The sequence below is a fragment of the Seriola aureovittata genome, chromosome 6 (genome assembly GCF_021018895.1).
Source record: "Seriola aureovittata isolate HTS-2021-v1 ecotype China chromosome 6, ASM2101889v1, whole genome shotgun sequence".
NCBI lineage: Eukaryota > Metazoa > Chordata > Actinopteri > Carangiformes > Carangidae > Seriola > Seriola aureovittata.
The window spans coordinates 12,711,529-12,730,696 of record NC_079369.1 but is presented as its reverse complement, the minus strand read 5'-3'; the positions used below and the strand labels follow the sequence as shown (position 1 = coordinate 12,730,696).

At 41.6% G+C, this 19,168-nt stretch overlaps 2 protein-coding genes across 4 annotated transcripts in view; both read right to left on the bottom strand.

Annotated features, from left to right (window-relative positions):
• Positions 1–7,564, bottom strand: part of arhgef18b (rho/rac guanine nucleotide exchange factor (GEF) 18b) — a 43,894-nt gene extending 36,330 nt beyond the window's left edge. Inside the window, exons 1-4 of one of the 3 annotated variants that reach the window (XM_056378224.1) lie at positions 7,307–7,564; positions 6,105–6,386; positions 1,526–1,686; positions 138–757 (exon numbers count right to left, since the gene is read on the bottom strand). In XM_056378224.1, coding sequence (XP_056234199.1) covers positions 138–757; positions 1,526–1,686; positions 6,105–6,180 — 857 coding nt within the window. In that variant the 5' untranslated portion in view covers positions 6,181–6,386; positions 7,307–7,564. The remainder of the gene's footprint in view (positions 1–137; positions 758–1,525; positions 1,687–6,104; positions 6,387–7,306) is intronic. The other 2 variants (XM_056378223.1, XM_056378225.1) reach the window with 2 other exon arrangements.
• Positions 7,565–8,361: 797 nt separating this feature from the next.
• Positions 8,362–19,168, bottom strand: part of insrb (insulin receptor b) — an 84,129-nt gene continuing 73,322 nt past the window's right edge. The window contains exons 18-23 of the mRNA XM_056379277.1: positions 18,893–19,122; positions 18,298–18,408; positions 17,975–18,137; positions 17,712–17,841; positions 17,439–17,573; positions 8,362–17,043 (exon numbers count right to left, since the gene is read on the bottom strand). Of these exons, the coding sequence (XP_056235252.1) occupies positions 16,689–17,043; positions 17,439–17,573; positions 17,712–17,841; positions 17,975–18,137; positions 18,298–18,408; positions 18,893–19,122 (1,124 nt within the window). The 3' untranslated portion in view covers positions 8,362–16,688. The remainder of the gene's footprint in view (positions 17,044–17,438; positions 17,574–17,711; positions 17,842–17,974; positions 18,138–18,297; positions 18,409–18,892; positions 19,123–19,168) is intronic.

Genomic DNA, 19,168 nt, shown 5'->3' with positions numbered 1-19,168 from the left:
TACTAAAGCACAAAGTCTCATCATGTAGAAACCTATGAAGGACTTAGGCAGGAAAGTGTAGTAATGACAGTGCTCTGAATTTTTCCATTCAACTATTCATCTCTCTATCCCTCCCCTCCCTCTGTCATCCATCTCACCTCCTCCGCAGGTCAATGGGGGACACAGGGACGCCCCAGCTGTGCCTTCGGGACGTTGACATGGATCTGACCAGGATAGGAAAGCTGTCCTCATCTGGCTCTCCGTCAAAATCCATTGTGGTTTGCTCCTCTACTGCCTCTGATCCCGTTATCCCTTTTGCTGTTTCCACTGAACCCAACAGTCCATTCAGATTTATTGTCAAACTAAGCTCTGTTGAAGGGTCTGAGGAGACACCACTGTCAATGAGACAACCTGGCAATAACTTAGGACTAAGCTGAGTGACCACAAAGCTGTGAAGAGGTTCCTCTGCAGGCTGTATATAGTAGGGCGGTGATGGTGCATTGACCTGAGGGGAGAGTGCGGTCAGAGAAGTCTGTAGAGGAAGGTTGATGGCAGGAGGGTCTGTGTTTAGAGACACTTGTTGGTCAACCATCAGGGTTTTGCTCTCTGGGACTGTGGTTACAGTGGACGCAGTTGACTGTGAAGCCGGTATCCCTCCCTCCAAGTCTTTGAAGTACTCAGAAGCCCTGAGAGAGGGGCTGAAGCCCAGCAGGTCCTCCACGCTGCCACCCACTTCCACACCAGGGCAGTCGTAGTCACTGACTACTGAACACGCATCCTGCAAGTTAGAAAGGAGGCAAAGTGGAGCCATGGAAAATTTTTAAAGGAAGGGGAGAGAGAAAAAATGGAGGATAGACGTGGAGAACAGAGAGAAGAGAAACAAGATATTTGGAAAATCAGCTGCAATTCAAAATCATATTAACAAGGCCAAGTCTGCAGCCATGCTAGTGGCTCTGTGATGCTGAGCGAAATGGTCACATCAGCATGATCACAGTGACGATACTAACATGATGACGTTAAGCAGACATAAGGCTAAACACAAAGACCTGATGGTGGCGCTAGATGGAAGATCAGGAGATCAAAGTTATTACTCATCATTCTCTGCTGACTTGAATGTCTATGCCAACTTTCTTGGCAGTCCACCAAATGGTTGTGAAGATTATTCAATAAAATTCAAAAGTGTCAACCTCACAAGGGAAGAGGTCATGGTATCACCAAAGTCATTACAATTTATCCACTAGGGGACTTTGAATACTGGCGGCAAATGTCATGGCAATCTACCCCATAGTATTTCACCTAAAACTGCAAATGTCAAGCTCATGGTGGCGCTAGAAGAAAAGTGAAGGGAACACCAAAGTCATTAAGGTACATCTGGGAACAACGAATGTCAATCCATCCAATGGTTGTCGAGATCTTTTAGTCTGGACTTATGTAGCGGACGAATTGACAGACTGACGTTACATTTCCTAGATTCATGCATGACCAAAAGAGGAAGGGGAAAAAATGAGAAAAATAAAGATGACCCTAATGAAGAGTACAGCTTCACCTGGTCGTCATTCGTTGTCATGTTATCAAAGAAGACGTCCTCAGCGATGGAAACGGGGGATAGTGAGGAGGAAGATCCGTTCCCACTGGGAGCAGAAGGCTGGACGCTGAGTTGGGCACTGGGAGACCCACAGGACTGACTACATGGTTTGCACTCAGATCCTGAAAGATAATGGACGTGATGTTTGTGAGTCCCAAACATATCTTGAAAACACAATAAATTCAACAGCAACCATGAAGAGAAAAACAACACAAAGAAGGGCTGGTTTCAGCAGCTGCTCAACACCTGTGTATTCAATTTAAGCGTTTTTGTGTATGACGGAAGAAAAAGCCCCCTGCTCCAGCCTCTCACTGAAAGCTCCTTTACATTTCCACTGCATAAACAGATTCCTTGATTCACATGATGCCACAAACCACCGTCACCACTGGCAACTGCTCAGTGAGCCAGCATTAGTCTCCATGTCGGTGGTGGAGAGCCGGAGATTATTCCCTCACTCAGTTTTTAGTGGCCTGAGAAGCTGCTTGCTTGTGGTAAATAATACAATATATAATAGTTAGTATATGCTATATGAAGGAGATTTATAGGACAGAGGCAAACTGAGAGTGGTAACACATATTTGAGGAAAGAAACGTTTATTATTGAAAAATTTCTTTCATTATGAAAATAAATCTATCAGTGTCTAGTGGTGTCTGAAAAGTCTGTAAAGGCGTCTGAGTATGTCATGTTCACTGTTAGGGTTTCAGCCACACCATGCCCATCTGAGGAGGGAAGAGCCACAGTTACGACAGGTTACATAATCCTCATTTCATAAGGGAACGCCTCCTGTGAACCCGAGCCACAGCCTAAGCCGGCCTGGCTCCACGGGGCCTGACTCAATTCTCCTTGAACACATTTGCCCTGTTTCTATTTCTGAAGGTTCATTTTGTCTACACGACCACTGTAAAGAGGTACTCTGCAAAACAGCTGCTGCTAATGCTATACAGCACATGGTCTATCTGTTGTTTCCACAAGGAAAGGAAGGGTGAATGGGGCTGGAAGTGAGGATGCGCTGCATGGTGGACGTCCTCTGGACTATAAAACTGAAACATAAACACGCTAGGATGTGGGGCACCAAACATAATAGAAATACAATCCACTGTGTGAATCTATTTAAGTTGGCCAAAACATTAGTGTTCAACTGGAGTTGTCTTTCTTGCCCAACGGACAAATGTAAGTCCAGCGTTCACACTTCCTTTTACCTCCTGTTTGGTCTCCACCAACTCTTAAAGGAATGATTGTTGAGAGCTGTGGGACTGGACAGTAAATCTGCAGGCAATAAAACCCAGATTAAAGACGCTAAATGTTACATCGACATTTACATTAAACATAGTCATTTGATTCATTGTTAATATAAGAATATCAATAAGAGCAGCTTTAAAAACTGAAAAACTGTTATATAATCCATCATGCTAACTACATTACATCGTACTGTCGATATATTCTGTGTGCTCATGTTGCTGCCACTAAAGCACCTGCCGTTATCCCACCTGTCGGAGTTATCAGGGGCATTTAGAAGGCATCAGAGGAACAGCATTTTCATTCATGAGGAATTGCTATCTACAGTATATTGCCAAGATGTTTAACATGCTTAGTTGAGTTCAAAGCTTTTATCTGTGAACACAATATCACAGGATCAATTATCTTTAATAGTTCCTCATACTAACTTCAAAATAGTGACAACAACAACACAACTGGATGGAGATTTTCATATCCCTTTTTTCATGGTTTTGTGTTGTACCAATTTTATCTTATTGTATTTGTGCAATTTGGTCTCTCTTGCAAAAGAGATCTTGATCCGAATCAGACTTCCTGAATGAATAAAGCTAACTAGCTAACCATCTATAACTATCACAACGAGCAGGTTTGAAATAACAACAAAAAAAGCTTTTTCAGACTCAAACTGAAGATCTTTATATACCTCTGTGTCAGTTTATCTGTGTTATTACAAGCAAACATTGACTTTCCAGTAAGCGGTCTCAGGTAGTGTTGTGCAGTGATACAAAATACAGACAGGCCAGACTCTAAATCCTGCACCATGTCCCGCTATAAACCAACAGCATCCACTCCCCCTCTCAGCGCGACAGCCAGAGATGCTCTCAAATAAACACAGAGACAGACACACTGTAGATCTATTTTCTATATTACTAAATCACTGGCCTAGGCTGTGGGGATGGCAGTGTCCCTGCTGGAGGGAGAATTTGTTTGCGTCCAAATCCCACTTGTGTTAAGTGTAAACTTAGACACTCGGTACAGACACTGCAGCGGCTGCTTGATGCTGTCTTGGAGAGCTACTGTAGCCTTTTATGGTTGGCCTCTCATATCTGCTAATACATCACACAAGGATGAAACATCAGTGTGTGTGTGTGTGTGTGTGTGTGTGTGTGTGTGTGTGTGTGTGTGTGTGTGTGTGTGTGTGTGTGTGTGTGTGTCATAACTGTTTTGGCACTGTCATAGTCAGCTGTTTTCCCTACAGTCTCTGGCTCTACATAACAAAGGGTGGTCCTCTGACAAAACTAATGACTATTATCAACTAAGAAATCAGCAAGTGATTTTAACACCTTGCCTAAAACTGTTTAAATGAATTATTATTATTAACTCAGTATTACACTTATATATTGTAACACTTTTTTTTTCTTTTTTTTTTCTCCACACTGAAGAAGAAGAGGGATCCCGCTTCTGTAGCTCTAAAGGTTTGACTCATTCTTCTCCTGTTAAATGTTTTCGTGAACTTATTTCTGATGGTCTGAAGATAGAGGTTGTCATATGTATATATGATGGATTGTAAAGTTTTGATTCTGGGCTTTATAAATAAAATTGGATTGACTTGGTTTGACAAACAGCCCACAATAAATCAGCTATTATAGTGAATTTATGTAACTTAAGTTTATTTTGGATTGTTCTTAAAAAATGAAATCAATGCTCTAGCAGGTTTTTTTTTATTTAATTACTTTAAATTTGTTTTGTATTTTGTTAAAACTGAGGGAGAACAGCCAGTAAACACAACTTTAAATCTATATAAATAGTATAAATAGTAATAAGTACTTATAGAACAGTACATGAGAAACTTATTTTTAATTATGTGGAATGTAAATGACAAATTTGTGTGTGACAGTATGAAACACTGTTTGTGTTCAGTCTTTCTTCAGTCATGTGAAAAAGCCAGACTGAGCAAATGTGACAAAAAGGAAACAGGGGCATGTGTTTGCCACAAAGGTTAGTGTACACAAGCGCTAAGTGGGAGTAACAAAAGGAACTTGGGCATCATATGATAAGGTCGGTTGAATTTTTACAATATATATGTAATGAGTTATTACAATGCACAAAGATTTAGAGGAGATACACGTCTCCGCAGCCATGTTTCCAACCGAGATACTGACTGGTACAATAAACAAATTTTGCAGTATAGCTGTCACACACACTCACACACACATGCAACAGAAACCACAGATGACAAGATAAAAGTCATCTTTGTAATGCATCTAAAGATACATTATTCAATACTTGCAATACTTTATTGACTACTTCGCCTTTGCAACAAAGTGTGTAGATTAAGGTCTCTGTGACCATTCAGTACCTAGATGTGTGTCTGTGTGTGTCCGTATGAGTCCATGTGTGTGCGTTTGTTCATGTGTGTTCGTGTGTGTGTGTGTGTGTGTGTGTGTGCGCGTGACAGATGTTGTGTGAAGGTGAAAACAGAACACAGAGGCTGTTAGATCTGAGGTTGAAGCACAGATCAAAACAACTGTCATCTCGCAGATCCTCTTTGATCAGAAATTTGTCTGACTACAGTTTCAAAGCGCCAAGCTAGAACAGACACTACAACTGAAGCAAAATGGAAGCTTCCTACTTGGCTTCTTTATGTCTAAAATATCATATTCCTCTGATGATAACAGCATGGGAACAGAGGGCATGAAATAACTCAAGTTCTATGTGTTATAGAGCAGGATATATGAGAGAAAAATTAACATCTATGGTGTGTATGAAACTCCACTTGTCAGTCTTTTTCTCAGTGAACTCTTAGAAAAATTTTAAATCACACCAATGCTACATTAACCTAATTAACAAAAACTCTTCATTGACTAATACAGGTTACAGTGGCAGAACTATAGACAGAATGTGATACTTTCCCAATAAATAATCAGAGGTTTCAAATTGTAACGTTTGTGCATTCTCACTCACATCATATACAATGCAACAGGGTTAGAAATGACTCACTAAACTTTGCTCCAAACTGCCATGTGAAAGGCTGCAACCGTCATTCACCACAAACCCAGAATCAGGTCAAAATGGTAAACAACAATGTCATGAAAAGAACTGAATGAGAGGTGAGAAGGAGAGAAATGACAGAAAAGAGCCAAGAGACAAATATCAGCAACATCCTAAGGTCACATCCAGTCCACGACCTCTGCTGGATGACACCCGCCTCCCCTCTCTATCTGTTTTTTTTTCACTCTCAGTCTTCACTCATTGTGCTGTCCAAAAAAAAACATTAAAAAAAACAGAACTATAACATCAATCTTAAACCAGATTTCCCTCATACCTCTCTTGAAGGACCATCGCTTCATCCAGAGTTTGGAGAAGGAGGGCCAGGAGTTGTTGAGAGGAGAGTCCGCCATAGGAGCAGTGCAGTGGGGAGGCCAGCTGGGAACTGGAGCTCACGCACACTGGAGCTCTTGCACCCAGCGAGAGGAAGGTTGTGGGGGTGAGGGAGGGAGAGGGAGATGGAGGGAGGGAGGGAGGGAGGGGAGTCGAGAAAAGAGAGAGAGAGAGAGTCCAAGGCTAGGTTCAGGGAGCTGCTGGTTGGGGATTACCTCCCTAAAGACTCCAGTGGTGTGAGAGAAAGAGCAGGAAAGGAAAAAAGGAAAAAAGGTGACAGTGGGAGGAGAGGTAAGAAGAGAGAAGGAGGCGTTAAAGATGAAGTGGTTTGATTCGGACATGTTGAAAATTTTGAAATTCTTTACGATAAACTATAAGTTTCTACAAAAGAAAAGACAGGAGCAGGTAACAACAACTAAGAATACATGCCACTGTCCTGTTGTTTTGGAGTAACTCTATTTTTCTATGTTTGAAATATCTGTGCATCTCCAAGTTTATAGAGGAAAAAAAGTTATGGCAGAAAAAGAATTTCCCTACAGACATTTTGTAAACTGACTGGAATGACACAAGACATTTTGAAATGAATGCCTCAAAAAGATAATGTGTCAGTAGTTGGTTCAGAAAAAGAGAAGGAAGCAATTGCAAAGAAAGTGCAGGGCAATGATACATGCAGTTCTTTCTTATTGTGAGTCAAAGGGAGACAGACACAGACATCTTGTGTAAACGCTTTAAAAAGCAAAGTGAAGTCTTTGACAGCAAAATGCTGAGAGAAACTGCAGGAGCAGAGGAGTGATACCTGTACATACTTCTCACTGCTACAGCTACTAAGCCTTTCGCTGACAATTGTTTTTCAACTGCTGCGCTTCTTAATTTTGCACAAGTGCAATCACGGATGACTGTCAAGTTCAGCTCAGTGCACATCAAGTGGAAAAGTCTCACAACTTTCCCACAGACAGGGGAAGAAAAACACTGGCCCAGAGATGGCAAGTGGAAATGTATTAGACAGATAACACGACTGCAGAAAACATTTGAGACAACTGCATAAACAAATGCATGGAACGAAATGGGCCCTGGTGTTGAGAGAACCGCATGAAACCAGTAAAAGTTCATGACAAGACTCAGAAAAACCACAGAAATTCTACTTACATTTGATGATATGTAACAGGTGGCGGCTTTAAATCCTTTCTGAGCACCATAATAAGCCACAGAGAGGAGAAAGGTGGGTTAAAGATCCTTCAGGTCTGACTGTTGTGTGAGAACGTCGGGTTCTTCCTCACTCGGAGTCTATAGAGCCAGCAAGCAGACACAGGCTCTCAACCCTGCTTCCTCTTTTCTCGTCTGTGAGGCGCAGCTGATTGGCCCATACATGCAGTTTCACACATCACTGCTGCTTTGAAACATGTTATGGCAGTTCATGGGCTCCATGACAGCACAGCACTGTAGCAAAAGTGCACAGGCTCTTAAAACCGTTAGATTGTGTCTACAGCTCAGATTGGCTTCATCATACACTCAACTAAACTAAACGAAAAGCAATGCATTCGTGATTGGATGCCAGTCAGCGTGGTGCAGCCGCTGCAGCTGCACAGGCTTGAGAAACAGAGTTTGGAGGAACAAGCTGCGTTTACAGTGGTTTCAGAATCACACCCCGGTGCAAACACTGTTCACTGCTCGTCAACATCTACTTTGAGGTCTCAGTGTGTGGATGAACATGTGAACAGGGTGGTGCAGGAAACGTCGTTCACAGACAGTGAGAGTGAAAAAGAAAGATTTCATAATGTGTGTTACAGTACAGTATGCAGTACGTAACGTCCTTGGTTTTGTGGTGATTCTGCACTGAAAAACACAACGTATGAATTACATTTGTTTTTATTTGTTCATTTCTTTCTTTCCTTCGCAGTTGCATCATTATCTGATGTCAGAGAAGCAAACTGACCACGGAAAAGCGAAAATGAAGGAGAAGCACTAACTTTCTCAACTACTCCCAAGGTGCCTGTGAGGAAAGTACCCAAGTTGTGTGATCTGATCATTTCAGCAGGTAGCAGTAATACTAAAAGTAAAGTACCGCAAAAATCCACTGACGTGTTCCTCTTATTTAGTCTCCTGGGTCTCTGAACTGTTGTTGAGTGTAGTGACAACACTGAGTCCTATGGTCACACAGTATGACTTAAGTTAAAAGGTGACTAAGAAGCGTGAGAAGACAATATTCTCCAATAATTTTATTCATAATTTTAATATAAACAGTTAATTGTTGAATAATTTACACACAGCAAGATTTTTATTTTCATATCATTGCAACATTTTCTGTACATGTCACTACTTGACTCTCCTTTGAAAACATAGAAAAAATAAATTGTCAAGCGTTCATTTAGTCATGGCACATTTTTGATCCTGTACAATATGTATGTATTTCTGTGTGTGTGTGTGTGTGTGTGTGTGTGTGTGTGTGTATATGTATGTGTGTGTGTGTGTGTGTGTAATATGTTGATATATGTGATACATAAAGATAATGGCACATTTGGATCCAGTGTGAGGGATGAAGCGATCTCTGTGGGTTGCGGGTTTTGAGGGTTTGGACTGTACATACACACATATACACCTGCTGTCTGCATACGCACCGATGTCTCAACATAATGTATACACAACATATCCCAAAATTAATACATCAGCATATTCATCGGCAATAAAAATGACATTAATAAAAAGAGGTATCCTGCAAGACTACACACAGCATTCTGGGGACCACCTATGTGCACCGAGGAGAGAAAGAGACTTGAAGGACGCAAAGAGGAAGAGGAGGAGGAGGAGCAGCGAGACAAAGAAAGCCGTGGTATAGACTTCAACCGAGGACAACACAGACACAACTCCACTGATTTCAACAACGTACAGCACAGGGAACAGGATAGAGACAAATCTATGGTATTGGTGTGTAAACTGGAGCAGACCACTGGACCGACAGATGACTTACAAGTCAAGAAGAGGCTGCTTTTCCTCAGCTTTTTTGTCTTCACCACACCTGCAACGCCCCCCACTGTCTGTCTGCAAACAGTGGCGTCTCTCTCCCTCATCAATAAAACAAACACGAACACTTCATCATCACACTACTGACACACAGTACTTAATTCATTAACAGCCGGAGTTTCTCCTTTTACGCTCGGCCTCCGCGAGGGAACAGTTCGACATTTTGGGAAAGAAGCTTGTTCACTGTCTGGCAGGGATTCAAAGAGTGATGCCACTCTTTGCCCGTTAAATATAAGATACAGCTTATCTCAGGTTAGCTTATCTGAGCATAACGACTGGAAACAGGGGGAAACAGCTGGCCTGGCTCTGTTCTAAGGCACCTATAAAAAGCTACTCAAAAGCTTACTAATTAACACGTTATGTTTCATTTCTTTAATCTGTTCAAAAACATCTTTCTTTTTTCTTTTTTTTAAGGGGGGGGTAGGTTGCCAGGCAACCAGCAGAGTCTCCAAGAAGCCCTGAATGCCCTGTAAAATGGCAAATTGAGGTTTTTACTCTACTACTTTTGTACAGATTGAACAAACGAGATATAATGTGTTAATTAGTGAATTTAAGAGCTGCTGGTAGGTGGATTTTGTTACCACTGGTTAGCTGTTTCCCCCCTTTTCTAGTTTTTTTGCTAAGCTAAGCTAAGCGGCTGATGGCTGTAGCTTAATGTTTAGTATAGAGGCATGAGATTGATATGGACCTAGAAAGCAAAAGAGTGTATATTTCCCGAAGTGTCAATTTCCTCCTTTAACACCTCCAGCTTTACAGTTGAAACTTAAAGATGCATGGTTGCCGAACCATCAGTAAAGTTTTCTTTTTAGCTTATTCAGGATTTTATCACTCATGTTTCCTCTTCTTCGAAAGGATGTGCAGTGGTCTTTTCCAGTTTTTCACATACAAAAAAAGAAGAAAAAAAAAAAAACACACACACATTTGCAAACTAAACACAGCTCTCTTGTCAGAAACAATTCCATACAACATCATCTGTGATAGGTGATGTATTTGTGACACAAGAAAGGCTTTATGGGTGACATGTTGCTGTGGCTGGGTGGGGTGGTTCAAATGCATGACCTCTTGTCGGCCAACATTCAGAACATGCATCGGATTAAGAGCAGGGTTCACTGCGAAACGTTTCAGGCAACATACTGTTTATGTCTTGTTACACAGAGTTAAGCCCTCAGACTGGAGTTGTGCTGCTCCTGTTAAATACATCGACAGACTTGACTCTGCTGTTTTCTGTGTAGTGGGTTGTGTCATGAACAAAAAACAAGAACAAAACAAAAAAAAAATCTATCTTTTTAAATTTAGAAAAAAGTTATGTACACATTGATAACAATGTTAAATTCATAATGTACAAGAGTAGTAAAAGTTTACAGTCAGAAAAAGTAATTGTATTTGCCCTCCCTACTTTGGCTAAAAAAAAATAGAAATCAACATCTCTAAAATGTAATACTTTTTTCTTTCCTTTAAAACAAAACAATAATACATACAATACTTTGTTCTCACCCTGCGCTGCATTACTAGCATGCTCTGTCCAACCGCTTTTTTTTTAGGTCATCAGAGTTCAACAAAACAAACCTAAACTTCCCTAAAATCAAGTGCTTTTCGTTTTTCAGGAGCCAAGGTGATCTGCTGCTATTTACAGTTAAGAGCTTATTAATCGGTTCTTTTTTTTTTTTTTTTGAAAATCATGGAACAACTGAATGCATTTCAAATGGAAATCCCCAATTGTAATGCAATCACTTGTTGCTAATCATGGGTTTTTGCATGTGCTTTGGGGCGTCACTGTCAAAACAGACTGATGAGAAGCAAAATCAGTAAACATCAAATTATCAAGCTATCCACTGGTATAGATAATTCATATTTCCATGCACAAAAGCAAGCCAGAGCTTAGCAGAGTAGAGACAAGTTCAACATTTCTTTTTTGGTAAAAATCATATAATCCCGAATTACAGTATTTTCTCAGCAAGCAGTTAGAATGTTTTTCACTGCCGTTACAACTAAAACAGAGCACATAACAACATAATTCATGTGTTTTCATTTTATGTTTGGAAGTGGAAAATCCTCTTTAGTGATTGGTGGAGACACGCCAGTCAGTGGCGGTTCTGCTCAGGGGGGGCGTGGGGCGAGGGCGGGGGTGGGGTGGACTGGGTGGGAGGGGTCAGGTGGGCCGTTAGTCTGAGCAAGGCACTATGGGTCGGGGGCCCTGTTTGCTTTGCCACCCCTGACCTGCAACGCTCCCATCCAATCGCTAGAGGGCAGTCCAAACCACATCACATCAGAGAGAGAGAGAGGAGGATTCCTGATTATCTTCAAAAGGGGGAGAAAATATTTCAGATTTGTTAAAAGGGTGTTTGGGTTTTTGTTGTTGAATACTTGTCCTTGGGCTTATCATCTCCATTCTGCTTTATTTGTTGCAAGGATGCTGAGAACTTGCGCTTCAGTCAGAGTAGATAAAAGGTAGGTAGGTAGCTCTTCTTCCTCCTCATCCTCTTTATCCTCCAACCACAAAGCATCAGGCCGCCTCCCTGAGACGAAAAGTTACAATCTAGATTTCATGTCTTAATAGTTCTTATGGCACACAGGATTGTCCCAGTCCAGCTTTTTTTTTTCCTTTGCAGAGGGGGGAGAGGGTGTCCTCCTCCTTAAAACTTTTTAACCAGCCCAGTTGTCAGTGTCCTGATCAGCCACAACAGACCCAATCCATGGCATTGACAGAAAATAAAGGTCATCTCTTGATATTCACAGTAGAAAAAATATACATACAAAACAAAACAAATCTGAACAGAGAAACAGACAAATGAACCGACAACGATTGGAGGAGACGTGGGATTTGAACGTTGACTGTTTCGACCACAAAGAGACAGATTGACAGAGTGAAGAAGAAGAGTAGGGTCTTCTGACAGACGACAGGATTAGTCTAGATGTGATTTAAAAAAGCATGAGGGTCCATGGCTGAGCCTGGTTAGCCTTGGCTGCATGTAGGTGATCACAGATATGCTTGAGAGTCACAAGACTTTCTTTTTTCTTTAACTCATGCTAATGTCACATCCCCAGAAACCAGTAGAGCCACTACTACATACAGTCCAGAGGATTGGTGCAATTCGAAAAGGGGAAAGCACACAATAAAGCTACATTGCTTCTTCCAGCACCCAGGGGAAGCCTCTTGTGAGTAATTTTATAAACTGTAGTAAGCATCAAAAGGACAAACTGTCCCTAAAGCCAATTTACTGTCTGATGTTCCATATTTAATAAGTGCTAGAGGCACCATTATGAGGAATAACACTTGAATATCTTGCGAGCTTGTTCTTTAAAATGCTACACCAATGACTTAAAAGTCAGAACATGTAAAAAAACAAACAAGGGTATGACGGGCAGTGCTCCCAACAATATCCACATCCTGCAGGAGTTTGTGAAAACTTTCCCCTGGGCACAAGAAGAAGACGAAACTGAGAAAACTAAGAGGCAGAGGGATTTAATACACCACAGTGGAAAGGAATTCATCAGCAATGTTGGTAATGTTCGATAAAAGTGATAATATTTGAAATGATGGGATATTGAGTGACTGACGGGGATGATTTAGGCTCTTTAGACTGATTCCTCCATATTCACTGAGGTAGACTCTGGCCAAACACAAAGACGACAACAATTACTTACTCACTAACAAACTAACTACCTAACTAACTAACTAGCACTCCTGCCGCTCACCACCAGCTGCTCCTCCTGTACAATAACAAACTAGGCCTTTACATCGCTCCACTCTCAAACACCTTTAAAAAAGCTTGACTAAAAAGCTAACTGTGTTCTTCTTATACATTGACAATGATCATAATAAAATAAATATCTGGTATTTCAAAGATATGGGCACCATCTTAATTAAAAATTGCATATGCGTGTGAACACCACCACAAGATAAGCAACCTAGGTCAAGGTGGAGACGAGAGCTACGTCCCACTTCCATACTACATACTAATTCTATCTTTCTTTTTTGAGTATGTAGTGTGTTTATACTGGAATATTAAGTTCACTCAAAGACGTAAAGCATACGAACTGCCAGACGAGTTTACTGTTCAGATCAGTGTAGTATTAGTACGTAGTGTGGAACTGACAAACGGCTAACGTCCACCGTTTTTCTGTCATGTACACACAACCGATGGGCATCAGATTTTTTTTTTTTTTTTTATAAATCTTTTTACTCTGCTTTTATTTTCCAAACTATGTCACAGATTATTTACAAAGTAAAAAAAAAGCCAAAGATTGTGACTCCTAAGAATAATTAGCTAAAATCTACATCATAACCTCAGGCGTCTCTGACTCTGGCCAATCCACAGTGTCACCGCTAAAGCACTGGGTGAACTTTAGTGTTCAAACCTTACGCTGGCAACAAGCAACAAGCTGAAACACACAAAAAATAAAAAAACTGCCCCCAAAGACTTTTCTTCCAGCAAAGAACAAAGCCTACAAACACAAATGTAGATGAGCTTTGATTTCTATGCTTCTCCTGCCTCATGAGAAAAGATACAGAGAGAGCACAGAGGCCTGTGTGTGTGTGTGGTGTGTGTGTGTGTGTGTGTGTGTGTGTGTGTGTTAGTGCGTGTTATACTAGCCAATATAACTAGCCTGGACGTGGCTCTGGGTTTGAGAAGGCACTGGTAAAGTATGGAGGCAGCTTCTCTGCTTTCTCTGACTCCAATTCTGTGGGTTTTTGTTGTTGGCAGAAAGCTGCCAACACTTTGGCTATACTATAAGTGCTGAATGCTGTTCCGCTAGATTGGCAACCATACAGGTCTGCCCCCCCCCCCCCCCCCCCCCCCCAAAAAAAAAAAAAAGTTTTTTAAAAGTTCATCATCTCTAATCGTCTGCTGACTATCACCTCCCACGTCATCGACTGATGTGGTTAGAGAGTGGGAGCAGAGCGTTTACAGAGGCTCTGCTGTGGCCTTTGGGCTCTGATGGAAGTCGTAGTGAATTAGCGATGTAGAGAGACACAATGAGGGCTCAGCAATGAGGACCAATAACTTCTCTGTAGCTTTGTGTAAGGGTACAGTTGAAGGGAATGTTTTTGATTCCCAGCAGGAGGAACAAACCAGAAAATTGTAACAAATTCCTCTTAAGAGTTATTGTTTAGCAAAATCCATCTGCCACTGTATCTCTAGCAATCGATTATTAAGAAGGACAAAAAAGAAAACAAAGTCTTTCATGTGTGCACTGATGGGGTGTGGTGATGGTATCAGCTTTGCCAGCAGGCGGGCAAAAACAGGGGGGACGAGGGAACGAGCAGTTCCAACTAAATCCTGGAATGTCAGACCTGAGTGAAATAGCTGCTGCACACCGTGTCCTGACTGCCTAACTGCATGTGATAGCAGAGAGAATAATAGGATTAACAATCACTCACACTCCCTCTCTCTCAGACACACTGAAAGATAAGAGACGGAGACACTGCCCCCCTCTCTCCGCTACCTGCTGTGGACTCTGAATACACTTGGAACTTTCCATATTTCTCTCCAGCCCTTGACCACAAAATGTGGAAATTTCCACCAGCCTGATTTTGAGCTACGAGTTCAGCAGCCAATGGGAAGCCTCAGGAAGACTGAGGAGGGGGAGAAAGAGAAAGAGAGTGCAGGAGGTGTGTGTGGTGCATAGCAGACCTAACAGAACGACAATGAGAGGAGACTGTAATGAGCGAATCTGATAAAAAAAAACCTTCCATCTTACACTGAAGTCCTGACCTGTGCCAGATCTCAGGTCAGACGGGAAGGGAACACTACTGCTTTCTGGTTTAAAGAGCTGGTGGTAATTCCCACCCTGCTCCGACTCAAGCAGCACAGACACAACTGAAAAGCCATTACAGTTACGCTAACATAAGGAAGTACAATCACTAAGCCGGGACAAGCTCTTGATACACTCTCTAACCTCACTGACAGTTAACACTGACGACCAGCACAATCACATGAAAAGACATAAGAAACCTGTGATAACAAACACGTACAGACTTCGACTCCAGCGTGATCTGACCAGAGAAAGACAGCAGACACGGACACAAACACACATCAGGTGCACTTCAACCTAGAAAGACCTCATTCTCCTTTTATATAAAGCTTTTTTTTTTGGTTATTCCATTGGTTTTTTTTTTTTTCGTTTTGTAAAGTTGCCTCCAAATATTGACAGCTCTCAGTGGGAACAAGAAATGCAGTGAGTTGACAATATTTCGGGGCTTTCCCCTTTCCCATCCAGACGGAGCGAGTAGGGGGAGGAGGGGGCTGGAGGCCTAAGACACAGAGAGCACTGATGGTATATTAGTGTGATTTCTGGGGCTATAAAAATAGGAAAATTGAAAAAAACCCAGAAAGAAAAAACCTGGCAAAACAAAATACTAGCAAAGCTTCTGATGACAAATCTTACAAATATGAACTATATACAAAAACATCAGTATATCATATTATATATATATATAAAATATTGGTACAGAAATACCAATATTCCATATATACTATATATATATATATATATATATATAGTATATATATGTATATATATATATATATATTTTTTATATATTTCTATACCCACTAAAATATATCAAAGCAGCAGCTATTGGTCAGTCTGAGGAACTCTTTTGTCCAATTCTTAACTGTTTAAATATCCTTCAGCCATATAGTGAGGACACAGAAATAAAACTGAGAGAGAGAGAGAGAGAGAGAGAGAGAGAGAGAGAGAGAGAGAGAGAGAGAGAGAGAGAGAAAATAACAGTAAAGGTAAATAAATTAAAACTATTCACCAAACACCCGATGAATCTGTGTGTAGTTTGGAATTCTGCAGAACCAAAAAGAAAAACAAAAAAAAAAAACAAACAAAAAAAAACAAAAAGAAAACATTCCTCTAGGAATAGATGTTTTGTTCTAGGATCAAGTCTTTACAAGTCATCCCACCGTTCCAAACTGATTAAGTCATTGTTCAAATGGAAATTAGTATAAGCGCTGATAGACACTTCTCTTTGTTTATAGGCCACATATAAAAAGGCCACTATCTGAGTAAAAAGATTTCACTTGGAGAAAACAACAAAGCACAGAAAAGTGGAAATGCAGATTACGTGGGGGAGAAAAGGAGGGACGAGTCTTGAGGAGGTTGAGCATAAGCAGCCTTCTTGGTTGTCTAAGGTTTGTTGTGTTCACAGTTTGTTTTTTCTCTCCGTTTCCATCACGATGAGTCCCGGAAACGTGGCAATAGTGAAAAGCAATAGATAGGTAATCTGGTAATAGATAGTCTGATGTGTTGTGGAGGAAGTTAAAAAAGTGTTACACCATGTTTGCATCCCTTGCTTGCCTGTGTTTGGCAGCCATGAGGAAGAAAATAAAAAGTCCTGAGATCTGTGTCTTTTTTGAAGGGCTTCTCCAAGAATAAGAAAATCATTAGAAAATGATGAGAGGAACATGAAGGATACAGAAAAATGGACTGGAAGAGAAAGAAGGATGGTAAAAGGAGTAGGGAAGGTTAAACAAGTTCGTTTAGGAAACAGGAAATGTTAGGAAGGGCTGGATCTGGGCAACGATAAGATTCGTCCGTTTTTCTTGCCACCGTTCATGTGTGTGTAGGGGACATGCTCCTCATAGTTCCCCCTGAGGGCCACCGAGGGCCCGCTGTCCCTGCCTAAACTCTCCTCTCTCTGTGAGTATGAAGACGGGTCCAGGGGGATGCTTTCCATGTTATCCAGGTCCAGGTCAAACTCTTCCGTCTCAGGGACTTTGTTCTCCTCGCTGTAGAAGAAGGAGACCTCCTGGAAAGATGGGTGCAGGTCCTCCCGCAGCATCTCGATGATCTCGTGGAACATCGGCCGCATCTTAGGGTTGTACTGCCAGCACATCTGCATTAAGTTGTGCCTGGGAAGAATAGTCAAGATATTAAAAAAAAGGGAAACAGAGTATTTAACAGGAAAAAAAGATTTAAACAGGAATGAGAAATGGCCACATAGAAGGTAGTGGACCATGTTGAAACGGATTACATAGACATTCAATTGGAGGTAAAGGATAATTACTGGAGAGCTAGATTATCCCAGATTTACCAATACGTGAGGCCCAATGTACCCAATGTAAACAATGACTATTTGACAGTCTAATATATTTTGGAATATGTTAATGTCTATGTCAATGTGTTGCAATGCAGAATAGATTTCCACATAAATCATAACTATAACTTTAACTTGCAGCCAAGACACTGCGTCACATTGTCCGGTTAACTTCATGTTAAAGGGTAAAATAGATTAGTATTTACTCACATTCTCTCAGGGCAGTTCTCTGGCCGATCTAGGTATCCTCCATCCATGACAAACTTTAGAACCTGTTCATTGGATAAACCCTGGTACGGCTGCTCTGCTAACGTACTGATCTCCCACAGCACAACGCCAAATGACCTGCAGTAACACACACACACACACACACACACACACACCACACACACACACACACACACAGCAAATGTGATCAAATGTACCAAGAATGTAATCAAGACTGCAAAGACAGACTACACAGACTGCTCAGGTGTGCCTTACCAACAGTCAGAGTGGGCAGTGAAGACTCCGTCCTTCAGAGACTCTGGAGCCATCCACCTGACAGGAAGCAGGCCCTTCCCTCCTTTACGGTAGTAGTCAGTCTCATAGATGTCTCGTGTCATACCAAAGTCTATGAGAAAGAGAGAGAGATCAACACACCTTCGCTGTAAGACCACAATAAAACATTTTCCTATTGACAATGACACTTTGTAAGAACACCATAACACAGAACTAACAAGGAAAACAAACGCAGGATACAGTACCTCCAATCTTGACAGTGAAGTCCTCTGCCACCATGCAGTTCCTGGCTGCCAGGTCTCTGTGGACAAACTTCTTGGCATTGAGGTAGGCCATGCCGTCTGCAATTTCTGCAGCCATCTGGATCATCTCCTTCAGTGTGGGTGGTGGACGGCCTGACGGGTTGTTCTACAAAACAAACACAAAAAGACATTTATGCAGTCTGTCAGTGATGAGTGGACATATCAGAACTGAGCTTCCTTTAGCTGTAGTTATTACTTCAACATCACTCCACCATACACTGGGAGGAATGTTTGAAATGCAGAGATGGGATTTCAGTGAGACTCACCTCAGAGTCTGGCCTGAGACTCCGCAAGTAGCTCTTCAGGTCACCGTGGGTCATCAGCTCCATCACTACTAGGGTGGGCTGAGCTTTGGACACCACACCTAGCAGACGTACCTACGAGAAAAACACACGAGGTCATGCGCATGCAAACCGTAATATGTTTACACCGGCTGACTAATATGACTAGTAAACACAAGGAGTTGATGTTAAATTGTACAAAAATTGTCCATCAGTACACAAAGTCAATTCTCTCTTCATCAGCAGGAAAATTTGCTCAACATGATCTTTCCAGCTGACAGCACAACATATGGCAAGTTAATTTGGTGCTTAGTATGTTGTTTAATAAAACAGTAACAGTAGGCACAATTGCTTACCAAGTGTAAACATTTGTTTTGGGAGTCAAACTGTGTGTCAATATGGCAGAATCAACACAACAAGTGAATCATGGTTCTGTGAGTCACACATGTTCATGCCGTTCATGAAAACTGTAATATACTGTAATTCACAAGTGTAGTGATGGCTGCCCCTGTTAGTCAGTAGTAAGCTGTCAGAGGAAACAGTTTGAAAAGCGTTTTTTTTTTTCCGAAGCGTGTCGTACCACATGGTGACAACTGAAGGCCTTCATGACTGAGGCTTCGTTGAGGAACTCGATCCTCTCCCGCAGGCTGGCCGATTCATTGACTGTCTTGACGGCTACGCGCGTGTCCGGGTCTCCTTTGACGATGTCCTTGGCAATTCCCTCGTACACCATGCCGAAGGAACCCTGACCCAGTTCTCTGAGCACTGTGATCTTCTCCCGCGGCACCTCCCACTCATCAGGAACATACACTGCACAAATCAGACAAACAGACAATTACCATTTTGATTAAATGAA